Below are 22,512 nucleotides of genomic sequence, written 5' to 3' on the forward strand. Positions count from 1 at the left end.
TTTAATATTTTATTTTTAAGAGAAATGTAAATAATATACTATTTAATATATTTTTTTAAATATACCTTTTATTATTTCCTGAAGGTTATTGAAAATTATAAAAATGTGAGTTTCACTCTTTTTATTTAACAAACTCTTATTCATAATTTTATAGTTTTTAATTAAACTTAAATCAATAATAAAGTTATTATAAATTTTTTTACAGCACAATGATTTCCTTACTTGCTTTTACATTATCAATCTTCTCTAACTTTTTGAAAACAGTTCCTTACTGTTTTAATTTTAATAAAATATTTTATTTTTAAAATTAATAAAATATTTTATTTTTAAAATTAATAAAAAATTATAAAACTATAATAATTATGAAAATATTTTTTAAAATAAAAACTTCATAAATATATATTTTTTATATTTATCAACTACTTCAAAAAGTAATTTCATTGAATATTTCCAATTCAATAAATTAACTTATCGGGTAGTTTTATAATATAACCTAAAACTACTCATAAAGAAGGTTTGAACACGTTATCCTTTTTATAATTGTAACTATACAATTCACGCAATTCATATCAACGGTTATATCTTGCAAACCGCTTATTATTATTTAACTTCTATTTTTTTTTCGTTTTCTTTTTAAAAAAATTATAGAGGCCCGGAGTGTCTCTTTTCTCCTTATTATTATGGGAGCTCTAAACATGAAACAAACTCACTAGTAATTCATTCCATGTTGATTTATCTATTTATTTATTTATTTCAGGATTCACATTTGAGACACATATTGGTACAACCCATCATTCATGAGCTGAGAGATGATGGTGCAAAGACAATTCCTATATGGCCATGGTTCGTTTTCTTAGCTGGAGGAATGGGCTGTTTGGCTTCTAGTACTCTTTCCCATCTTCTGGCCTGCCACTCAAAACCCTTCAACCTGTTTTTTTGGCGTCTAGATTATGCAGGAATCTCTCTTATGATAGTGTGCTCCTTCTATGCTCCAATTTACTATGTCTTTTACTGCAATCCCTACATAAGGACTTTCTATTTGACCTCAATATCTGTGCTTGGAGTCCTAGCCATCATCACCCTTCTTGCCCCTTCACTCTCTTCCCGTCACTTACGACCCTATAGAGCATCTTTATTTCTTTGCATGGGGTTTTCAGGTGTCATTCCTGCTGTTCACACTCTAGCAACCCATTACGACCACCCGCATGTTGTTGTTGCGCTCGGGTATGAGCTTCTAATGGCAATTCTATACACTACCGGAGCTGTGTTCTATGTTACTAGAATACCAGAGCGATGGAAGCCTGGGGCATTTGATATTGCAGGCCACAGTCATCAGATTTTTCATGTTTTTGTTGTTCTTGGGGCGCTTGCACACACTCTAGCCACACTACTTGTAATGGAATTTCGACAGGGATCACCCACCTGTAACACTCAACATTGTCAATAGTTGTCAACATTCTATTCTTGTTGGTTGTTTCCTATTGGATTGTCATTCATGGAAGAAATGGCTAGCTAATTATGAGCCGCCACACCAGTTCATGTGTATATTAATTATTATTTATATACTAGAAGCAGACAAGTTTAATTAATACTACACAGCTATATTTTGCACCCTTACTCTACCGGAAAAAAGAAAATGAAAAACAGCCTCTCTTAACTCCTTTGGATAACTAAATAAAATTCATTTGAAAGAAAAATAAAATTGAAAATTTGAGGAATCAACAAGACGTGATTTGAAGTAAATCATCCCTCCATCTAAAACTACTCACTGATTAACGAAGAATGTTTACTGCCAAACATTGTTACCATATGAAAATAAAAATATGAATAAATTCGTAAGATGTAAGGGCTGCTTCTAAACTTGAAAAAACAAACACTGGCCTGACAAATGAGGCCTTATTGTCCTGCAATTGCAACCTAGTTATCAGCCGTAAGAGTAAGAGTATTTTGACCTCAAAGCTAGAATTCCATTTTGAATAAGCAAAAGAAAAGTAGCAGGAAAACATTAAAACAATTTAAGACATTGCCAATTAGCTACGCAACAAAGCCTTCTCCTTCTGTGGCCATGGAGCCTCCTTCACGAAACACGCTATAAATTTGAACCCCCGTAGAAAAGTATGTACCAAGCTGTGTGAAACCTTTCAGAAATCCTCATAAGTAATCAGTTCTGCCTCAAAGACCTCCTCAGTCCAGTCAATCCTTGGCATCACTTTTAGGTATCTCGACAGGCATCTTGCAAGGAACCAGTTCCTATCTTTTTTTTTAATCATTTTAATAAGAAAAATTTATCATTCCTTAACTCGTGACTTCAATCATATCAGCTTCACTGTCACTGTAATCTCCCCAACACTTGCTTGGCTTTTTCTCATCTACTGCATCCTTGTTGGTTACTTTATCATCTTTACTACAACCAGATGGGAGGCTGAGATCTTCCTGCTTTTCTTCTACTTCAGGATTTTCACTGCTGGCAGATAATTCTTTAAGATTTTGGTCAACATGCTTCTTTTCAGAACTTACATCTGTTGAAAATGCATCTTTATTTTCCTCATCCAGAGTTGGACTTTTGTTTTCAAGATCAGTTTCAACATATACAACTTGTGCTGAATCAGTTGAACTGGTTGGAGATGTTGCAAACCCATTTTGATTCACTTGGATACCATTTAGTGAAGCAGGATATCCACTGGGTGACACAGGCATACCATTGTGAGACACTGGGGGAAAACTATTAGGAGAGGCTGGAATTCCATTTGGAGAAGCCATATATCCATTAGGAGGCACAACATAGCCATTAGGTACCCAATGTTGGCCAGGTACGAACTCTGTGGCATGTGGGTTCATTATTCTAGGAGGGCTATTGGGGTTTCCATCAGGGGAAGGTTCACCTGAGAGGAATACAGTTTTATTCCGTGGAACACGGTTCCCATATCTGTTATAGCCACCAGATATTCGTGGACCATATGGAACCCTAGCAGTAGCAGACTGATGTGGAGATCTTCGGGGACTGACTGGAAGCAAAGGAGAAATATTTACTGGTGGAGGCAAAATACCACCATGATCTTTGAAACCTGGAACAGTAACAGAGCCAAAAACTGGAACTGTCGATGGATTAAACGGTGGTGCAGCTGCAGAAAGTTTCTTGGTTGGTTCCTTTCCTGTTTCTGTTTCTTGCCTTTCTCCTTCTGATGGTTGTGGATTACTGACTGCATTGTCACTGGATGGTTCATGTTTCTCATCTCCCTCCGTAATTGTATCTTTCGACATAGAGGCATCATTGTCAAGTAACTGTTTTTCACCTTCAACTAAAATGGTTAGGGGATTTAAATCGTGGGAAGTTGCTTGACAACTTTCTTGCACTAGTATCTCTGAGGCACCTTTAGAGGCACTGTTGTTTATATTGTCTAAGCAACCAGAATTCTCAACCTCCATGAGTGTAATGTTTCCAACTTCACTTTTCTTCTCTAGTATGGCAACATTGTTAGCTTCCTGGAGTTTAACTTCAAAAGCCTCATCTTTGGCCTTACTATTTACTGTTTCTGTATTATCTTTCACCACAGTGGTTTCCTTTTCTTCTTGTTCTTGATGGACAGGGCTTTGCTGTTTCTCATCAATTGATTTCTGAGAATAATCTTCCACATCATTTGTTGTTGCCATGATGATATTTTGAGTTTCCTTTGTTGTAACTATCATGGCACTCACCTCAGAATTTTGTTGAATAGGAGTTCCTTTTGGCGACTGTTCAGCCACCACCTTCACAATTGTCCCAGGTTTGGCTAGGGCTACTTCTTTGTAAGAATAAAGTTTACCTGCTGGCTGAACACTGATGCCACTGCTAGAAGGAGCTGGTTTAGCAATTTGATCACTTGAAGCTGGGCTGGCTGGAGCTGACTTTGAGTCTGCTAACTTCTCTGCTCCAGCATCAGGGGCATTACCGTTATTCAGCTTTGGCCTGAAGCTTGCACTCTTAACAAACTTGTTTGGAACAGAAGGGGATGGCCCAGCAATAGTCTCGTTTAAATTTGTTCTTGGAGAAGAAAAATTAGAAGGCTTTCCTCGATATCTTGATGATTGGGAAACATTCATGAAGTTAGTATTCAGTTTTGCTAAGGTGGGCCTCCTTGATGAAGATGACTTGCGCCCAGTGAGTGAACGACCTTTGGGAACAGCCTCCTGCCATCCTTCATCTGAGCTGTCATCCTGTGCCAGGTTATTACTTTCATTGAGCATTGTTTGGTCTAAGTGAGTGGACTCAACTTTATCAATCCCGTGGTCTTTAATTTGAGCTTCAGATTTATTTTCTTTATCACTAGTAGTCTCTGTAATTAAATAACCTTGACACATGTCTTCATCCTTCTGATTTTCATCTGAAGCTGTTTCCCAGTTTTGGCCTGGTTTTCCCTTTAACTGTAAAATAGATGATAATTTAGTTTCTTTCAATAAGAGATAGGAAAAGAATGTTACAAGTATTAAGTAATAAAGAAAAATGTGAGTGTATTCACAGGTATATCCGGGGTGGTAAGAAGAAGCTATGTATTACCTTGGCACGGGCCTTTTTCTGTGCTTCCCGCACTTTCTGATCAGCATCCGGTGTTATGTAATCCAAGAGGTCTGACACACTGATAGAAGGCATTTTTTATTGTCAAAAATTTAAATGGAACTTGAAGGAAAAAATAAACAGATTTCATAAAAATAAAAGTCTTGCAGGACTATATTAAACATATAAAGCATTCCTCAGTCGGTGCAGTAAGCTTTTGGAAAGTTGATCCTTGACATTTTTCATGTAATAATAACATAATTTCAGTCAAAAGAATAAAGAAAAATAATATGAAGAAACAACAATGTTAAAGCTATAAAAAGCATGTATTCACAATGTAATATAATCCAGTAATTCAATTTTCAAATAAAAATTTTGTTGTAAGAAATCACAACATAGGAGAAACTGTGATTGAACTGTTTTGTCCTATTACTTGATTTACTAGATTAGAAACACGGAATTCGAAAGTGACATGCTCATTTTATGCATAGCTCAATCTTTAATCATTTGAATTATGAAGTACTCCACATCTCTTTTTTAAATGATAAACAAACAGGTTTGCATATTGTTCAGCCAACTTATTAACCTTTTTCTTTGGCCTGTTATACTAATATGTTTACATGCTTACTCAACAGGAAGTATTTTGTTTTAATTCAACGGAAGAAAACTCAACAGGAGGTCTAAACACCTTCCAATTCAATCGAATGCAGAGAAAAAATGATTGTGTTCAAATGAGCTGAAAAGCCATCAATTGAACCAGATAGACTGACATAAGTGGAACTGGTTCTAATTGTAATAACCACCTTAAATGACCTTTGCTGGAGATTGAGGCATCCGGCTTAGGTGTACCATTCCGTGCAGCCTCCTGTTGCTCCAGAGCCTTTGATTCAAAGTATTCTAGCCATGCAGCTGCATCCTGTAATACATTCATATATGTGCATAAGGAACAAGCATTACTATTTATGTATTTTAATCTATCATAGAAAAACCAAAGGTAAGACTACCTGTGTCCTTAGATCATCAGAACCAAGTTTAGCCTGCAGGATTTGGAGGGTGGTCTGTTCATGCTGAACACTTAGAGAGTATGCTTCCATCAAAGAAAGAGCAATAGCTATTGCATGATAGCTTGCAGCAGTCTGAAAAAGTAAATAATTATAAAACAAGTTAAAAATGCCAACTACCCTGATCTGATGCATATTTGTGAAGAAACTGAACATGAGATATTAGTGTATTATAAGGAGCTACAGTTATTCAACTGCAGTCACATCTAGCTTCTAGTAGAAGCTAGTTAGTTGTAAGTAGTTAGTTAGCAAATTCTGTTCGACTCTCTAACAGAATTGTCTATATATACTATTTTTAAACCTGAAGTTCATTGAGTTAGTAAATGATATTTTACTTCTTCAATCTCTCTCTCTCTCTCTCACAATTCTCTTAGACTAAAAACTCTATGATGGTATCCAGAGCTTAGTCGATCATCAATGGCGACAAACTCTATCTCTTCTTCTTCCACTTTCACTTTTCCGTATTCGATCTCGTAGAAGCTTGATGATTCAAATTTCCTTCTTTGACAACAGCAAATTGAACTTGTCATCAAGTTGCACAAACTTCGAAGGTTCGTCGGGAATCCGCAAATTCCCTTACGATTCCTTACTGAAGCGGATTGTGATGCAGGAATTGAGAATCCTGCATACGAGGCATGGGAACAGCAAGACCAGGTTCTTCTTGCCTGGTTGCAATCAACTCTATCCACATAGATCTTATCTCGGATCATTGGATGCATTCATTCCTACGAAGTTTGGGAACAGATCCATGATTATTTCCACAAACAGACGCAAGCCAGATGATTCTTGAAGATAAGTCGATGCGCGAGTTTCTGCTTAGGATCAAAGCTATTTCTGATGCACTTGCTTCTGTTGGAAGTCCAATTTCTCTTCAAGAACACATTGATGCTATTCTTGAAGGACTTCCACAAGACTATCATTCAGTAATCTCAGTTATAGAGAATAAATTTCAACCGCTACCTATTGAAGAAGTTGAAGCATTATTGCTAGCTCACAAAGCTTGATTGCTGAAGTTTCGAAAACACACTTCTGAATCGCTTTCAATTAACCTTACTCAGGCGAACCCTAACTCCTCTTCATCGTTTGGTTCTGACTCTTATGCAGCGTTGGACAAGTCCTCACAATAGTAAGATTCGTCTGGCCATGGAAATTTTAATCGCGGCGGCTGTCATGGTGGTGGTGGTGGTGGTCCTGGCCGTGGGGGAGGACGCTTTGCAAATTTTCAATGTCAAGTATGTTACAAGTATGGTCCTACTGCATATGTCTGTCACTATAGGTTTGATCAGGGCTATCAATCTAATCCTTCATTCACTCTCCGTGATCCTTCAAATCAAGGAAATATTTCTAATTATTCTAGTCAAGGAAATGGTTCTGGTCAAAATAACTATGGACAGAACAATGGGTTCAAATCATCAAATTCGTGGAGTCAAGGTACCAATTAGAACAGATCAATACAAATCAATCAGAATCAACAGCCTCCAAGTGCAGTGATGGCAAACTCTAATTCTAACTTTCAGACTAGTATTCCTACAACTTGAATACCAGATTCAGGTGCCTCATTTCATGTAACAGGGAATCACAGAACATACAGCAACTCAGTCCCTTTGAAGGTCCAGACCATATTTATATTGGTAATGGACAAGGTTTGCCTATTCATTCCACTGGTTCTTCCACTTTCATTTCTCCTATTAATTCTTAAGTGTCTCTATCCTTGAATCAGCTGCTTCATGTGCCTACTACAACAAAAAATCTTATCAGTGTCAGTAAATTTGCTCTAGATAATGGTGTATATTTTGAATTTCATCCTAATCATTGTCTTGTGAAATCATAGGGAGCCAATGAGATCTTGCTTAAAGCCTCACCTGGACCCTGATGGTTTATATGTCTTCCCAAATCTTCATCTCCAAGGCTCAATTCCTGCCAGTTCAGCTTCTTGCTTTGTTTCAAATTCTGTAACCAATGTCTGTTCTGATGTAAATAATCTCAATTCTGATGTAAAAACCACTTCTGTTGCAAGTGAATGTACTAGCACATGCTCTCAAACTCTTTGGCACCTTAGGTTGGGCCACCCTAGTTCTAATGTTTTGAGACTTGTTCTTAATCATTGTAAGATACCAATCTCTAATAAAAATGTCTTTGAATTTTGTACTGCTTGCTGTGTTGGTAAATCTCACAGATTACCTGCCTCATTATCTGAAACAGTCTATAATCAACCTTTGGAATTAATACATAGTGATCTATGGAGTCCTGCATACATTCCTTCAAAAAATGGTTTTTACTATTACATGGATCTATTTGCTTAAAATAAATCAGAAACCTTCACTGTTTTCCAACAGTTCAAGCTAATGGCTGAACTTCAGTTTGATTCCAAAATTAAAAGAGTTCAAACAGACTGGGGAGGGCAGTTCAGACCTCTAACCAATTTTTTAGCAAACCAAGGTATTACTCAGAGATTGATCTGTCCTCACACTCATCACCAAAATGTTCTAGGATTTTGCTTGCACTACAGCAGTATACTTGATAAATAGATTGCCTGCTGCCTCTCTGAATTTTAATGTTCCCTATACTGTCCCTTTCAACAAAAATCTAGATTATAACTTCCTTAAAGCCTTTGGTTGCTCCTGTTTTTCTTTCCTTAGACCTTACAATCATGACAAGCTTGAATTTAGGTCTCATGGGTATGTTTTTCTGGGGTATTCCACATCTCAATAAGGGTTACAAATGTCTTTCTCCTATTGGAAAACTTTTCATCTCTAAGGATGTTGTTTTCAATGAAGTCAAATTTCCTTATTCAGATCTGTTTTTGTCTTCCTCCAAGTCTGATTTACCCCCTATTAACCCCATCTCTTTCATTCCCTCCATACCTATTGTTCCTCAATCAATTTCTTCTCTTTCCCTCTATAGCAATTCTGTTGCTACTCCTACTTCTGTTGATCCTACAGCTGATTCAAATTCCAATTATAGTCCTTCTGTCAATGCGGATTCTAGTCCTGCTATTGCATCTGAGATTCCTAGTCCTATCTTTGAAGCTGGATCCACTTCTGTGCAAGACAATTCTGCTCAGTCATCAGATTTGTCTCCCTCTGAAGTACTCACAGTGCAGCAATGGAGCATGTTCCTACAGTTAATTCCCATCCTATGCAGACCAGATCAAGGTCTGGAATTCATTTACCAAGACTTAATCCAACCTTGTTACTTGCTCACTGTGAACACAAGTCAGTAGAACAAGCTTTGGCTGATTCAAAATGGTTTAATGCAATGCAACAAGAATATGAGGCACTGATGAATAACAAGACCTGGGATTTGGTTTCTCTTCCACCCAATAGAAAAGCAGTGGGTTTCAAATGGGTGTTCAGAGTCAAAGAAAGTGCAGATGGGACTGTCAATAAATACAAAGCTAGACTAGTAGCAAAAGGATTTCATCAAGTGGCTGGTTCTAATTTCAATGAAACTTTTTCCCCTGTTATCATACCTGTTACGGTAAGGTTGATTCTCACCTTGGCTCTAACCAATAAGTGGGAACTCTTTCAACTTGATGTTAACAATGCCTTCTTAAATGGTTTTCTAGAGGAAACCATCTATATGCAGCAACCCCCTGGATTTGAAAACCCCAATACTTCTCTTGTTTGTAAATTGAATAAGGCTCTATATGGGCTTAAGCAAGCACCAAGACAGTGGTTTGATAGACTAAAATCTACACTCTTGCATCTTGGTTTTTTTGCAAGCAAGTGATCCATCTCTCTTTGTTTTCAAAGATACCTCTCATATCATCTATCTTTTGGTGTATGTTGATGATATTATAATCACTGACAGTTCTGTCAACTTAGTCCAGCAATTTCCTGTCAAACTTCATTCTAATTTTTCCCTTAAACAACTTGGGAAACTGGATTATTTTTGGGGAATTGAAGTCAAGACCCTAACTGATGGTTCTATTCTTCTAACTCAAGGCAAATATATAAGAGATCTCCTACAGAAAACTAGAATGGCTGAGGCCCAACTTATTGCTTGCCCAATGGTTTCTGGACGCAAGCTCACTAAAACAGGAGCAGGCCTCTCCCCAATGGCTCTTTGAAGCAGAAGAGGGCATGTAATAGACATGTTAGGTGGCTCCATCCTTCAGTCTAAATCTAGTCATCATCATTGTTATTGTGGCGGTTGTATTGCTAGTCTGCTATTGCTACTATTAGTACTACTACTTACTGATTTAGCCTATAAAGGCCCCACAAAAGAATGGCCAAATATCAGAATCCTGGTTGGTTTTGTAAAACCACCACCGCCACTAGGTTTTTTGGGTCTTATAGTTTTGACTTTTGACAAGTTCATACTGCTCGAAAGACATTTAAACCTTGTAATAGTGCATGGGTTAACTGAACCACAATTCAAGCCAGGTGTTGTTCAACCAGCCCAAGAGTTCAGGTCAAGCGGAAAGTTAAAACAGTGATTTGTTCCCAAGAAATAATAATTAAGTAAAATATAAATTTAAACTATAAGAGAAGACAAACAATTCGAGGCAGAGGAAGACCCAAAAAGACTATAAGAGAGGTTATCAAAAAGGATCTCGAAATTAATGGTTTGGATAGAAGTATGGTACTTGATAGAACATTATGGCGGAAGTTGATTCATGTAGCCGACCCCACCTAGTGGGATAAGGCGTTGTTGTTGTTGTTGTTGTATAAATTTAAACTGTCACGATTCATGACAAGAAGTGGATAGGTAAGTATTAGCTTAGAATCCCAATTCAGTCACCAAATGATTTTAAATTTTCTTTTATCCTTTATGGTTTAGTCAAAAGTTATAGTTAACATAGCAAGTCAAAAAATAGTTGTATATAACTGAGAATGCTGCTCAGTTTCAGAAGTCTCAAATTTGAAGTGCATAGCATTGTACCAGACCAGCTTAAGAACATGAAGTCTTGTGCAATAGTAACATGTAAGGTTCATGCCAGGTATGAGAGGGAACCTGTATATGATCAGCTCCAAGTAATCTTTTGTTACATTTTAAAGCCTCATGAAGGTATCTGAGAGCAACATGGACATTCCCCAATCCTTCTTCCATCATTGCAACATTAATATAGGTGGCAGCAGTGTTTGGATGTGAAGGTCCACAGGTTAAGTGCAGAAGATACAAAGCACGATTAACATACCTAGATACAAATAAGGTAAAAAGATTAATGTAATTATTCACAGGATTTTTCTAATGCGTTACAATAACTAGAAAAATGAAAAATATTACAAAACTTGAACAGTACAGTAAGTGTTAGCCAACAAATTCATAATGGATGACACCCAAATACATGTGCCTGTACCTTAATACATCCCTGTAATGATCTAAGATGAACACCATTAAAAATTGCCAGTTACACTGGGTATTTTCTTAATATTATTTCATGAGACAATAAAACATATGGGATTGGCCCAGTTCTGATGACTTCACTTTTCCAGAATGTTTGCCAAGATGCTCAACTTTTTCCAATTTTTTTTTTTTTTTGCTCGGCAAAAGTATATATTTGTATTAATTGAGTACCAGAGGTACAAAGTTTACAATTAAGGGTGCTCAACTTTTTCCAATGATAAAAGTTTTGATGCTTTTTACTAATGTTAATTTACATTTGTGCTGTAATTTTGAGGAAAGCATTTTCATGGTAAAGCTTTCAGGCATTGCTGAAATACATAGAATTCTTCAATCAATTATGATCTCTGTAAAACCACTAAAATAATCCATAACATCAAAGCCTCATCTTCATATTAATTGTAACCAAACTTCTATTAACAGAGTTAGAAAGGGTCCACTGGGACAGTGGATTCTCACACGAAGAACCATGAAACCCATTGTCATTATAAAAAACAATTTATCTTAAGAATATGGTATATGGAAGCATACTTTAAAGCCAACTCTGTATGTTGGAGTCGATAATAGAAAACAGCAAGATCCCCATAACTTTTCATCGTATCAGGATGGTCCAGTCCAAGCTCTCTTTCATTAATGTCTAGTGCCTTTTGCTGATAGATAGTTGCCTAGCAAAACCACAGCTAAAGTTATTACAATGGTACTGGATGGAATTAACTGGGTACCTTATTCAAAAATGTTACTTAAAAGGTAGGTCTCTATATCGAGTCTCTATTATTGATTGAAAGTGGTTGCAATTACTCAAAATGTACATTAGAAAATTGATGCCATTCCCAATGGATTCTCCACTAATGATATGTTCAATCTAAACTAAGCAAAATAACTAGAAGAAAAAAATTCAAGATATAGCAGACATATTTTACAAAACTTCTTAAACACTTTTATTTTATCGTGATTAAGAGAAGGAAAACAATAAATTGAAAGTCTTGTAGTAACTATACTTTAAACTAAAGCCAAAAAGATTTTTCAATTCAAGGGTTTGGAATACGGATAAAATTAAATAATGATATCCTGTACATGATACTGTGAAGTTACACACAATTCAGTGATCTTGTGTCATCTGAATGCGTAAGATAACATAGCAAAATTTAGTTCAAGTTGTTTCGATTTTTTAATAACAAGGTATAAAGTTATATTTTAGATATAAAGGTATATTTTTTAATAACAAGGAGAAGGCAAAAGATTTATGAGGAAAAATTATCCTTCAACTCAAAATAAATAAGTTAAATGGATAAATGTTATATTTTAGAAAATTTAACCAATTTATCAAGTAGACAATTTGGTAAATTAGAATTAATGGCTCATTTAATGAAGTTTTAGTTTTGTTACACCTGGTACATAATACAGTTTTAGTCTAATATAACGCATACAAAGCGCTTATAATTTTCACAGCATATATCACTAGTATTGAATAAACAGAGAGCACTTAAAGATATATTAAAACACACAAAGTTTTAGTTTTGTTACACCTGGTACATAATACAGTTTTAGTCTACTATAATGCATACAAAGCACTTATAATTTTCACACATATGTCACTAGTATTGATGAATAAAAAGAGAGCACTTAAAGATATATTAAAACACACACCTGGTTGAAATCTCCAGTATGGTACAACACTACAGCCAAGAGACTATATGCTCCTGCTGTCATTCTATGGTAAGGCCCACAAACTGACACTAATTTTGAGAGTGCCTTCAAGATTCAATGCAAAATGTTGGTAAATTTGGTTGTTGGCTTCAGGAACAAACCGAACACCGAGATGGAAGAAATTATCCATACCTTTGTGCCATAGTTGACAGCATCCTCCAATTTACCTTTATCCAAGGAAGTCTTAGATGATTCCAAAAGTGTGCGGCCATCAGCAGATGAACAAGCTACATGCTGTGAAAATCATTGAAATTGTAATTTAGTCATTAGGGCTTGAGAAAAATAGTATTAATTTCCGGCATAAGAGTCAAGTTATTATGTATTTTACCTTATATATGGGGACCATGCTTACAATATCTGTCTTTCTAAAAGGAGATGCTGTATCCATTTCATAGTCCCTAGGAACCAGCTCAAGCCCCACCTGTTAAAGGATTCTCTTAATTGAATTAACAGTGGCATAAAGTGATCAATATCAATGTATTACAGAGTGGGCCTTTCATTTACCTTATGACAGAGTCCACGAAGAATGGCAAACTTTCTTAAATCTTGACCATTTTCATCCTTCCACTGACACCCAAACCTCTTCAGAAGGAAGTTTTCTACCCATCTCCATTTCAGTTCGTCACAACTAGTAATATCTTCATCATTAGTTTCAGGTGATGGCATTCCCAATAATATATTTAAGCATGATGCTATAGTTGAAGCCAACTCAGAAACATTATCAACTGCTGCAACAACTGCTTGCAAGATATGCTTGTAGGCTCGAACAACCATCTCATGTATACATAGAGATTGCACATGAGGAAGTTTATCTGCAAGCTCAACCTGGCAGATAGAATTTGAATGAAAAATAGTATAGGACTATTTGTGAAGTTGCCTTTGGTTATAAGGCACATTTATGGTAATATTAGAACATGTTGATATGAGATTATGAGTTGCTAATAGTTAGGGATTTGATAGTACTAGCATTTGTGATTTGATTCTTTTTTTATCAGCATATGGTAAATATAAATACAGCTGTGTCTTCTGTTCTAGACACAGAATTAAACCATATTACACCTATGTACTTCTAAAAACATTCATCCTAGACTTCAAAACACATTACATATGTGTGAGAGAATACATGATGTGTTTGTTATATTATGAACCTAAGGGTGCAGAAAAAGATAAATAATTAAAAATAAAAAGTATTATTCACCAGTATCCTAAGGAACTGGTTAAGGAATAAATAGGTTTTCCATTGGAAATTAAGTTGGGGGGTGCATTTGTAGCATAAAACATTACACTTTCCTATAGAAACTTTCAACTTTTGATTCCTTGACCAATGCCCTAAGGGCACTGGTTAGCATTCTCCTAAAATCGTACCACTCGTCCTAAGGAAGACATTTGCAAGCCCCTGGTATGCATGAAATCAGTCAACGTCCTTCCATCAACAGGTGAGAGTTCAAGGGACCCAAAATCTGCCACCTATGAATTTCAAGTAACAATAACTGAACACATTACAAAATAACTTGGTTTTAATATAAACAAATTCAACATTAAGAAACTAACCAGCTTTGGAAGTGCAGTTTCAACATAATATTTATGTGCCATTTCCATCAATTCATCAGGTGACTGCAAAGATGGAGAAGGTATTGAATCAAAGTATATCGATAAGATTAAGTAAATAGGTTAATGAGCACATGGCTTAGTAGAAATCATAAATTGATATATTCTTATTGAGAACCACATTACAATTACAGGCATCGGAAAAATGAAGCATCATTTGTGTAAAAAAGAAGAGATGAACCTTCAGATGAAGATCAGTTTTAGATTCTTTAAGGCGTGTATATGCAGCATCAGATAGCAGTTTTTTCCATATAGTTGCCTTTTCTTCATCTTGTCTCTCTAATTCCTGTTTAGTGGCTTCTGGCTTGTTTATGTCATTGCCATTACATGGGGAAATATCCTTTCCTACTTCAGCTTTGGAGTTTCTGATATCAATCTTTTTCTTTAATTCCTTTAGTAATCCACCTTGCTTCCCAAGACCTTTAACAGCTGGTTCAACTTTACCCTCTTCTGCCTTTTTCGGCTCAGTTTTCCCAGTAGCTTGATTTTGTAAATGTTGTACCCAACATGCCCCAAGCTCCCATCTGATAGACTTACTGTGTCTAGTGGTTTCTTCCTTCAATTTCAGTAAACTTTCCTCTAGGACTTTCCTTACCAATGACCGAGTAGAATGTGAACATTCAATATCTGTGCTTTGGATTCGTTGAATTGCATTAGATGATTGGGGTGTAGATGGCCTATGCAACAGCATCCTTAAGCTGGGACAATTAGAAAAGAAAATTGTATCAGGAGCTTATAAAACCAAATTTACACCATAAGACAAAATGTAAAAGCACCCTCAAGCTAAAGCACCCCAAATTAGCCCAAACAATTACTAAAACATACTGGCACTACTGCATTATAAGTTGCAAAGGCAACAAGTTTTCCCCCCTATTGGTGTATGGATTTTATAACATTTATGGTGCAAAAGTTTATTATAAAATAATGCAAGAATTAAGTTTGAAGTAACAACTCATGATGATCCTCAATTACTAAAATAGGTTAAGCTAGTGCAATAAATGACCTGTTAACATTCAATGCGTTTGCACCTCCTTCAGGCTGCTCCTCAATATCAATTTCCAAGGAATTAGGACTCCCCTCCAAATCTCTGTCACCTGAGACCTTTACCACAGCTGTGTAGCCACAATGTCTTATAAGCACTGCACCTAAAGTAGGAGTATCCTACAACCAAAGGCGAGCACAATTCATCAAAAACAAAAACCACTAAGTGCTACAATAGGTTCATGAACTTATTTAACTCACATGAACAGTTGCACTCTCATCAGCAGTTATGCCTTTCAGCAAGTTTCTCTGAGCTAGTTCTTCATCAGACAATCCAAGAACTCGATTTCCATCATTTTTGCAGTCCAACTTCAAACTTGCATCAGATACATCTCTTGTCACTTTAATAGTTAAATCTCCAATTCTTTCTTCATATGAAGTTGGCAAAGCTGAATTACTGAAAGAGTTTTGCTTAATATCTACTAAATGCTTTATTGCAGAAACTGCTTTGAAGACTGATACATCAACAAATAAACTATGAAGTAGAAAAGCTTTCCTATCTCGAATTTGTCTCTCCTCTGCAGTTTGACAAGGCATTGCAGCTAGAATTGCAAAATCTCTGGCCCACTGTCTATTTTCATGCTTACCATCTCTGCCTTGTCCACCCCCATTTCCTCCCCATGTTTCATCTTCCATGGGAAGTGGCGGAAAGACTGATGGATTGTCAGAAACAACTGGAGGGACAACCCATGTGTTTGCACGAAAACCGTAAGGAAGATTGCCAAACTGAAATGACACCACTATAATGGTAAAAACATCCTGCACAATTAGCAAAGTAATGCGAAAAATCATAATGAGAAGTACTTACTTTATTGTGTTCTGTGAATGTCTTCATTAGTGCCTTGTAGGCCTGCAAGAAGGATTATTATTTATTATTTTCGATAAAAGAAAAGATTCTTATTTGGCCCAATTCTACAATGCAATATCAACATGATGTTATCAAGTAATGGCAATTATATACAACATAATATATTTGCTGAAATTATTTACAGAAGCAACGGTATGAGTTTAAACTTACTGCATCAAACACCCTGCTTATCTGCTGAAGGAGACCCACCAAAGTATGAGTCACGAGCGGACGTTTTCCAGCGGGGTAGAATCCTATTCTAGAAGCAACAATTGTAGTAGGTTTTCCACTACAAACCCTAATCTGCATATGCGGAACAATCCAACATCAAAGAAAGATTATTCTGCCAAAGCTTGTTCAAGAGAAATGATCAAAAACAGTATGTGGCATCAACCTTGTTTTTTCACACTAGCACATCTATTTATATATCTCTCTCTTCCCTCCCAAGGTATATCACCATTCACCACCACTGGGTGTAGAAATTCTTTTTGGTTTCAAAAAATTAGAATATAGGAGACATAAATCAGTAAAACAATAAATCTCACATCAATTTGAAAGAAATCATCTTCTGTTTTATCCTCAAGGAAAGGACGATTCGATCTCCGTATGTCTGCATCAAAACCAAAAGAACATTAATGAAAACAAGGTTTCCAGTTCAACAATTCAACTTAAAACCAAGCATATTCATAATGCTTTAATAATCTGAATAATATCCAACCTAAGTAAAATCCACAGGCACAAATCGTTATTCATGAAAGAGGAAGCAGAATTAAACACAAAATTTACGCTTTAGTAAAGTGGTTGAAGCTTGCAGCTTGGAACAACACCATGTTGAACAAAAGATCATTCATCTCTAAAACAAAATAAAAGAAAAATATTTATAACGGCACGCATAGAGTTAGAAGTAGGAATTTTACCCAATTGTTTTCACAGAAGTAGATGATTTCACCAAAGCAAAGGAAAATAACCACAAAAAAATAGATTTGATTTAAATGCACATATAATTTACTCTATCACTCAAAACAACTAGTTCAAAAGTCACTTTAGGAGTGCTAGTAACACACTCCTCCATACAAACTCTCTCTTATTAATTAAAATATATTGAAAATTACAAAATCAGAAGAGAGAGTCATTAAATAAGATGTGGGACCCACTAAATTTTGTGATCTCCAACAAATTTCAACTAATGAAAGAGGGTGTGTCCACAAGAGTGTGTTAGAGAGTCTGGCCTAGCATTTCTCAAAGTGATTTGGACAGAAGAAAGAAAAACAAGAAAAAGACAAGAAATTACACTAACAATGCATCAAAACTAAACTCAACTTAAACTTCCTACAGCACTTGAAACTGTAGAACTTGATAGGTACCGTTTTACCGTTTCAGCATTGCAAAATGCATACATTTTCCCCAAGCTAATTGCATTGGGTTGGAATAAGATGAAAAAGCAACAAACTAAAGAAAAACACGGTAGAATAGATATTTAAAAATAAATAAATAAATAACTCACATTGAAACGGCGGCGTAAGGTGCGAAAAGGAAAAGAAATCGTAGAACTGTCCGAGCCTGGGAGGTGGACACATAGAGATGTCAGCGTCAGCTTTGTCGCTTTTGGCATTGGCCGGATCCGAATTCGGATCCACGGGTTTGGATTTCGGGTTAGTTTCGGATCCATTTTCTGAACCGGGTTCGGTAGGGTCTTTGGACTTGCCGGCGGGGGGTTTTGCGGAGGCGAAGGAGGTGTTGCAGGCCACGATGTCAAGGAGTCGCCGAATGTGTGCGACAGCGAGCTCTTCCGTGTAGTCCTCTGATAAAAGAAACACCAAAATCAGTGAGTGAGTGAGTGAGCAGTGATCGTCTACAGAAGGTTCAGGTTTAGCGGTGTTCGTTACCTTGGACGATGGTCAGATGGCAGGGTTTCAAGGATACGATTTCCACCGTGTCTTTCAGCCTCGTGCCTCGCACCTGTTCAAGTCATTCTGTTAGCCGTTTTTCCGTTATTTTTTTTTTTTTGTTTAAATGCTCATTTTGGTCCATCATATTTTAATAAGTGACAATTTAGTTCCTAAACAACCAGCAATTCTGACTCAGCCTCTAGATACGTATAATTATGTTTTGCCCCCAAAAACTTTGGGATTTATCTTGTTATTAAGTTATAATTTTACATATTTTTGAAGGATTAAATTGACACTTAAATTGACACCTTCTTATATTATAAAAATAAGAGTGATTATTTATCCTTTTTATTTTATCCGCCGCAAGTATTTTTACTTTAAGATAATCCTGTTTTTATTATTTTCTATATTGATAGCTCTGTAAATCATTGAGATATTGTTCAGTTTTCAAAAAATAAAAATATTTATGTATTATTAGTAGCTTAAAAAATATTTAAATATTAGTATTGTTAAAGTTATTTAACGTTAAACGATTCATTTACAATTTTTCAATAATTGCATCGCATTTTTTTTTTCGTTTTTAATTATAGGTCGTTAATTTGTTTAGGTGGCGGGTAGCTCGCTATTCGCGCGCCGTCCAACTGATGTATGTACAAAATGTACTGTATACCATAATTTCTTTTAGACGGTATACCAAATAATGGTTATTTTTGTTTTTGTTGCAAAAACATTAGTTGTTACACAAAATAATTAGTTATTAACATGCTTGTTTCATTGATCTAGTAATTTCTTTAGTAAAACAAATAGCAACATGTCAAGGATATAATTTTGATTGAATAGAATGGGTAAATTATTATAAATTTCTCATATTATTTTTTATTCTTATGAATAAAAAAATACAAATAGCAAAATTCATTCCATTTTTTTCTAAATACCTTTTTAAAGATATCTTAACACCTTGTTAGATAAAATATTTTCTTAATAATACCTTGTAAAGATATTGTTCTAGATTGAAAGTCGTGATACAAATGACTTTTTATAAGTAAAAATCATCGTCGTCGTTGCTTATAAAAAAGCAAAAAAAAAAAAAAAAAGAGTAAAAATCGTCATTAAGATTTATGAGACATGAAGCACGAGGAATTTATGCAAACCATTAACAAAACTATGCCCCGCACCACTGCCTTGACTGGCCAATAGCTAGTTGGAGTATGGTAAGGCACCAATTAATGCAACTGCACGTCGTCGTCGTCCATTCAATATCTTACCTTTTTCAATAAAATATTTAAGCTAAAATACCTAAATTTTCTTTGATAGTAATAAATGAATTTAATTTTGATATACATAAGTGCAAACAAATTTAGATTATCAATCAATTAAAAAAATTAGGAAAATTAGATATCATTTAAATTACAAAATTAAAAAATTTGTCCACGTATATCTATTTGTAATTGAAAGATAACGTAAAAGTCTTGCATTATTACTACATGGTTATTCTTTTATGCGCACACACCATTTATATTTGTTCGTAAGCCATGACAAGATTTACTGTAAGAATGAACACTAAGGCCTAAAAAGTAAACATGGTTGTATAATCATTCAGAATAAAAAAAATTACTTTTATTCTGAACATCATTCATTAAAGTGGATAATTTTTTGCTAAATAAAAGTTTAAAAATTCAGAAATTAAAATAAGTAATATTTACAATTTCGAAAATTAATTTAAGAACATAATTAAAAGAAAAATAATAAAGTAGAGGAGAAGCGTACCTCGTGAGATAAAGAGAAGTTGGTAAAGTGACAAGTCTCAATGTGTACCGCTAAAAGCTTTCTCACGTCTAGGATCCTGTCCGTGGAGATGCCCTGCAAAGAGTTGTTGAAAAAAATAATAACAATACAGATTTTTAAATAACTTAATATGTATATCATATATTATATGAATATATTTAAGTTTATGTAAAATTTCCATTTTAAAATAAGATATATATATTAATATACACTTAATTTAAAGAATTTAAATTTAGAATAAAATAAAAATGACATGTGAATTTAAATTAATCAATTTGAAAATATGAGCAGTTCAAATTTTGAGAGAGAAAATTAATAACCAAATAAATGTGATTAATTTTGCATTTAAAAAAACCCAAAAAAGCTGTCTTTTAACCATGACGTCATATTAGGAAAAAAATACAATTACAAGAGCTTGTTTCTAATAAAAAATATTTTATTATGTAAGAGTGAACTACGGGATATGGTTAGAATTAGAACTTCCCAAAACTATTGCAAAGTTTTAAAGTAAAATCTGCACGCACTAAAAGCCTAGCTAAGTGATGACATTGTGAATGTGTCAATGTCAAAATTTAGTATTTATAAAGCATTATTTATGAACTCAAATCACAAATACGTCTCGGAAAATAACTAAACAACGAAGTTGATAAAATAATGTAGGCAAGACGTATTCCTCAAACTTATTAGTTTTATTTGGTCGGCACCCGAATAGGGTACGTAAAACTTTTGAAAACAAAACTCGGTACATATTTTACATGGTTTTGACATTTTTTTCACCTAATAATATATATAATGTTATATATATGTAGTTTAAACGGTAGTATTAAAAGGAATAATTACCATCCACCAAAAAATAATAAAGGAATAATTACTATCCGAGCAAAACGACAAAAAAATGAAATAAAAAAATTGGAATTACTCCGTATCCCATACCTTGAGGGTAACTTGTGATTCGTCTGGTGTTTCTACTGTAATCTCGATGACGGTAGGCAAAACTGCAAAGGGTAATGTAATTATTTATATTAGGAGCAATTTCCAAAGGATAAGGTGGAGATTTTCCAGAACCAATGAGATTAAAGATAAGCAATGGCATTTGGATATATACCACAAAGATGGCGTACGTTAGAGTTTGAATTTGAATTTTCTAAACACGTAAATGGCAATGCAACCAACAAAAATGAATGGAGAAAAAATCACGTGCTCGTTGCTAAAACTACTGATGAGCAAAGCACGAAACTCATTTTGTTTCCGTTTTCAATTGAAACCATGGAAAAGGAATATTTATAGTTATAAGCTAGTTGTGTATTTTAAAGTAACAAAACAATTAGAACGGATAAGAAGCTAGCAGAGGAGGTAGGTAGATTATGAAGTTAACCTTTCTCTTCTTTTTTCTTCTTCTCTCCCTTGGCCTTGTGCGGCTTGGTTTTCCCAGTTTTGGGAGCCATTGCACTCCAACGAAATATCAGTTGAATTGGTAATGTTCCCGAAATTTATAACTTTGCTTGGACGGAAATTACTAAGAGATAATAGTTGAATTCATCGAATTAATAAATAAACAAAAAAACTTCCTCTGCATGTGAACTGGGGAACTCTGGAATTTTCTTTATTTTTAAACAAAGAAAACAGCAACCATTTCAGCTGGCAAAATGAGAGGGGAAAAAAAAAAAAAAATATATATATATATATATATATATATATATATATATATATATATATATTATGTATTAACAAGAGGAGTTAGAGGCCCAAAAAGGAAATTAAACTATCATTGAAGCAAATATAATTAAGAATTACTTTTTTTTTGGAGAATTTTAGTGGGAAATAAAAGAAAGATTGGATAGTGAGGAAGTGAAGGAATTGAAGCTAAGAGCTTTTTTGGAGGGTAAAAGGAAGGGAATCGAATAGAAAAGAGAGAGATGGTTGAGGAATTAAGAAGCAAGTGAATTGGGGGGACACAGAGAGAAAAGGTAAGAGGGGGAGAGAATAGAGATTGCGATTTGGGAGAGATAGATAAACAAAAAGAGTGTTAGGAATTAGGATAGGATAAGGTAAGCCAAGCCTGGGCTGGCCTTGCATTGTACACACGCACGTAATAAGAGAATGTAAGGCTAGCGATTTCGGGCCTCATATTTTTGTTCTTTGACACCTCATCGTCTTCGTCTCTCTTTCTCTCACATTCTCGCTCTAGCAAGCTTCTTCTGCCTCTGTGAACCAACCAACCTTATTATTATTATTATTGACACGCATAAGAAGCTTATTAGAGGCTTTCTTGTCGTCTTCGACTCTTTGGATTGGGCTGCCACCGTTGAGTGTCAACCTATGAGACCCCGACAAATCTTGAGGGAAAAAAGTCTTTATTTTTGGGCGTTTTCATAGTTTGTCAATAGTTATTTCAATTGAATTCTCGGCACAAACTAAATTGCCATTACTACATATGTGGAAAATGGAACTTTAGTTTTGAGTGTTGCAATTCTCTCTTAACTTATATACAAGTAAAAATAATTAATTTTATATTAATTAAGAAAATAAATTAATATTATTTAATTTTATTAATTTCAAATAAAAAATAAGATTATTTCTAACATATCTTTTATTGTAATTTGGTATCATGAATAAAAAAGAATGATTAAAAATAAAATTAAAATTAAATAAAAGATATTTTAAAAATGATAGCATTAAATAGGATAAAATTAA

The 22,512-nt window shown here is 34.8% G+C and overlaps 2 protein-coding genes across 2 annotated transcripts; one reads left to right on the forward strand and one right to left on the reverse strand.

Moving 5' to 3' along the window:
• Nucleotides 1-657: 657 nt before the first annotated feature.
• LOC121174694 (heptahelical transmembrane protein 2-like) lies at nt 658-1,863 on the forward strand. The gene has a single exon (XM_041014569.1). It carries the CDS (start codon nt 725-727, stop codon nt 1,445-1,447), a length of 723 nt encoding a protein of 240 aa, XP_040870503.1. The 5' UTR covers nt 658-724; the 3' UTR covers nt 1,448-1,863.
• On the reverse strand, nt 1,811-22,019 carry LOC100806823 (protein TSS). The gene is made up of 24 exons (XM_014774696.3): nt 21,613-22,019; nt 21,194-21,456; nt 20,752-20,813; nt 19,801-19,893; nt 18,031-18,103; nt 17,649-17,945; nt 16,690-16,754; nt 16,316-16,447; nt 16,106-16,147; nt 15,499-16,023; nt 15,260-15,417; nt 14,438-14,954; nt 14,200-14,262; nt 14,014-14,115; nt 13,153-13,473; nt 12,977-13,069; nt 12,781-12,882; nt 12,589-12,693; nt 11,473-11,606; nt 10,552-10,735; nt 5,536-5,667; nt 5,335-5,447; nt 4,535-4,613; nt 1,811-4,401 (listed from the first exon to the last, which is right to left on the reverse strand). The coding sequence occupies exons 2-24, from the start codon at nt 21,261-21,263 to the stop codon at nt 2,296-2,298; spliced, it is 5,568 nt and encodes a 1,855-aa protein (XP_014630182.1). The 5' UTR covers nt 21,264-21,456; nt 21,613-22,019; the 3' UTR covers nt 1,811-2,295.
• Nucleotides 22,020-22,512: the final 493 nt, after the last annotated feature.

Source organism: Glycine max, chromosome 4 (genome assembly GCF_000004515.6).
Source record: "Glycine max cultivar Williams 82 chromosome 4, Glycine_max_v4.0, whole genome shotgun sequence".
Lineage (NCBI taxonomy): Eukaryota > Viridiplantae > Streptophyta > Magnoliopsida > Fabales > Fabaceae > Glycine > Glycine max.

Bases quoted from the DNA above. Each gene is read 5' to 3' on its own strand.
- LOC121174694 (XM_041014569.1), top strand. From the start codon at position 725: ATGTTGATTTATCTATTTATTTATTTATTTCAGGATTCACATTTGAGA.
- LOC100806823 (XM_014774696.3), bottom strand. From the start codon at position 21,263: ATGGCTCCCAAAACTGGGAAAACCAAGCCGCACAAGGCCAAGGGAGAG. The intron at 17,946-18,030 runs GTAACGAACACC...TTCTTTTATCAG, and splicing joins CCATCTGACCATCGTCCAAG to AGGACTACACGGAAGAGCTC. The intron at 12,694-12,780 runs GTATGGATAATT...TGAATCTTGAAG, and splicing joins CTGTCAACTATGGCACAAAG to GCACTCTCAAAATTAGTGTC.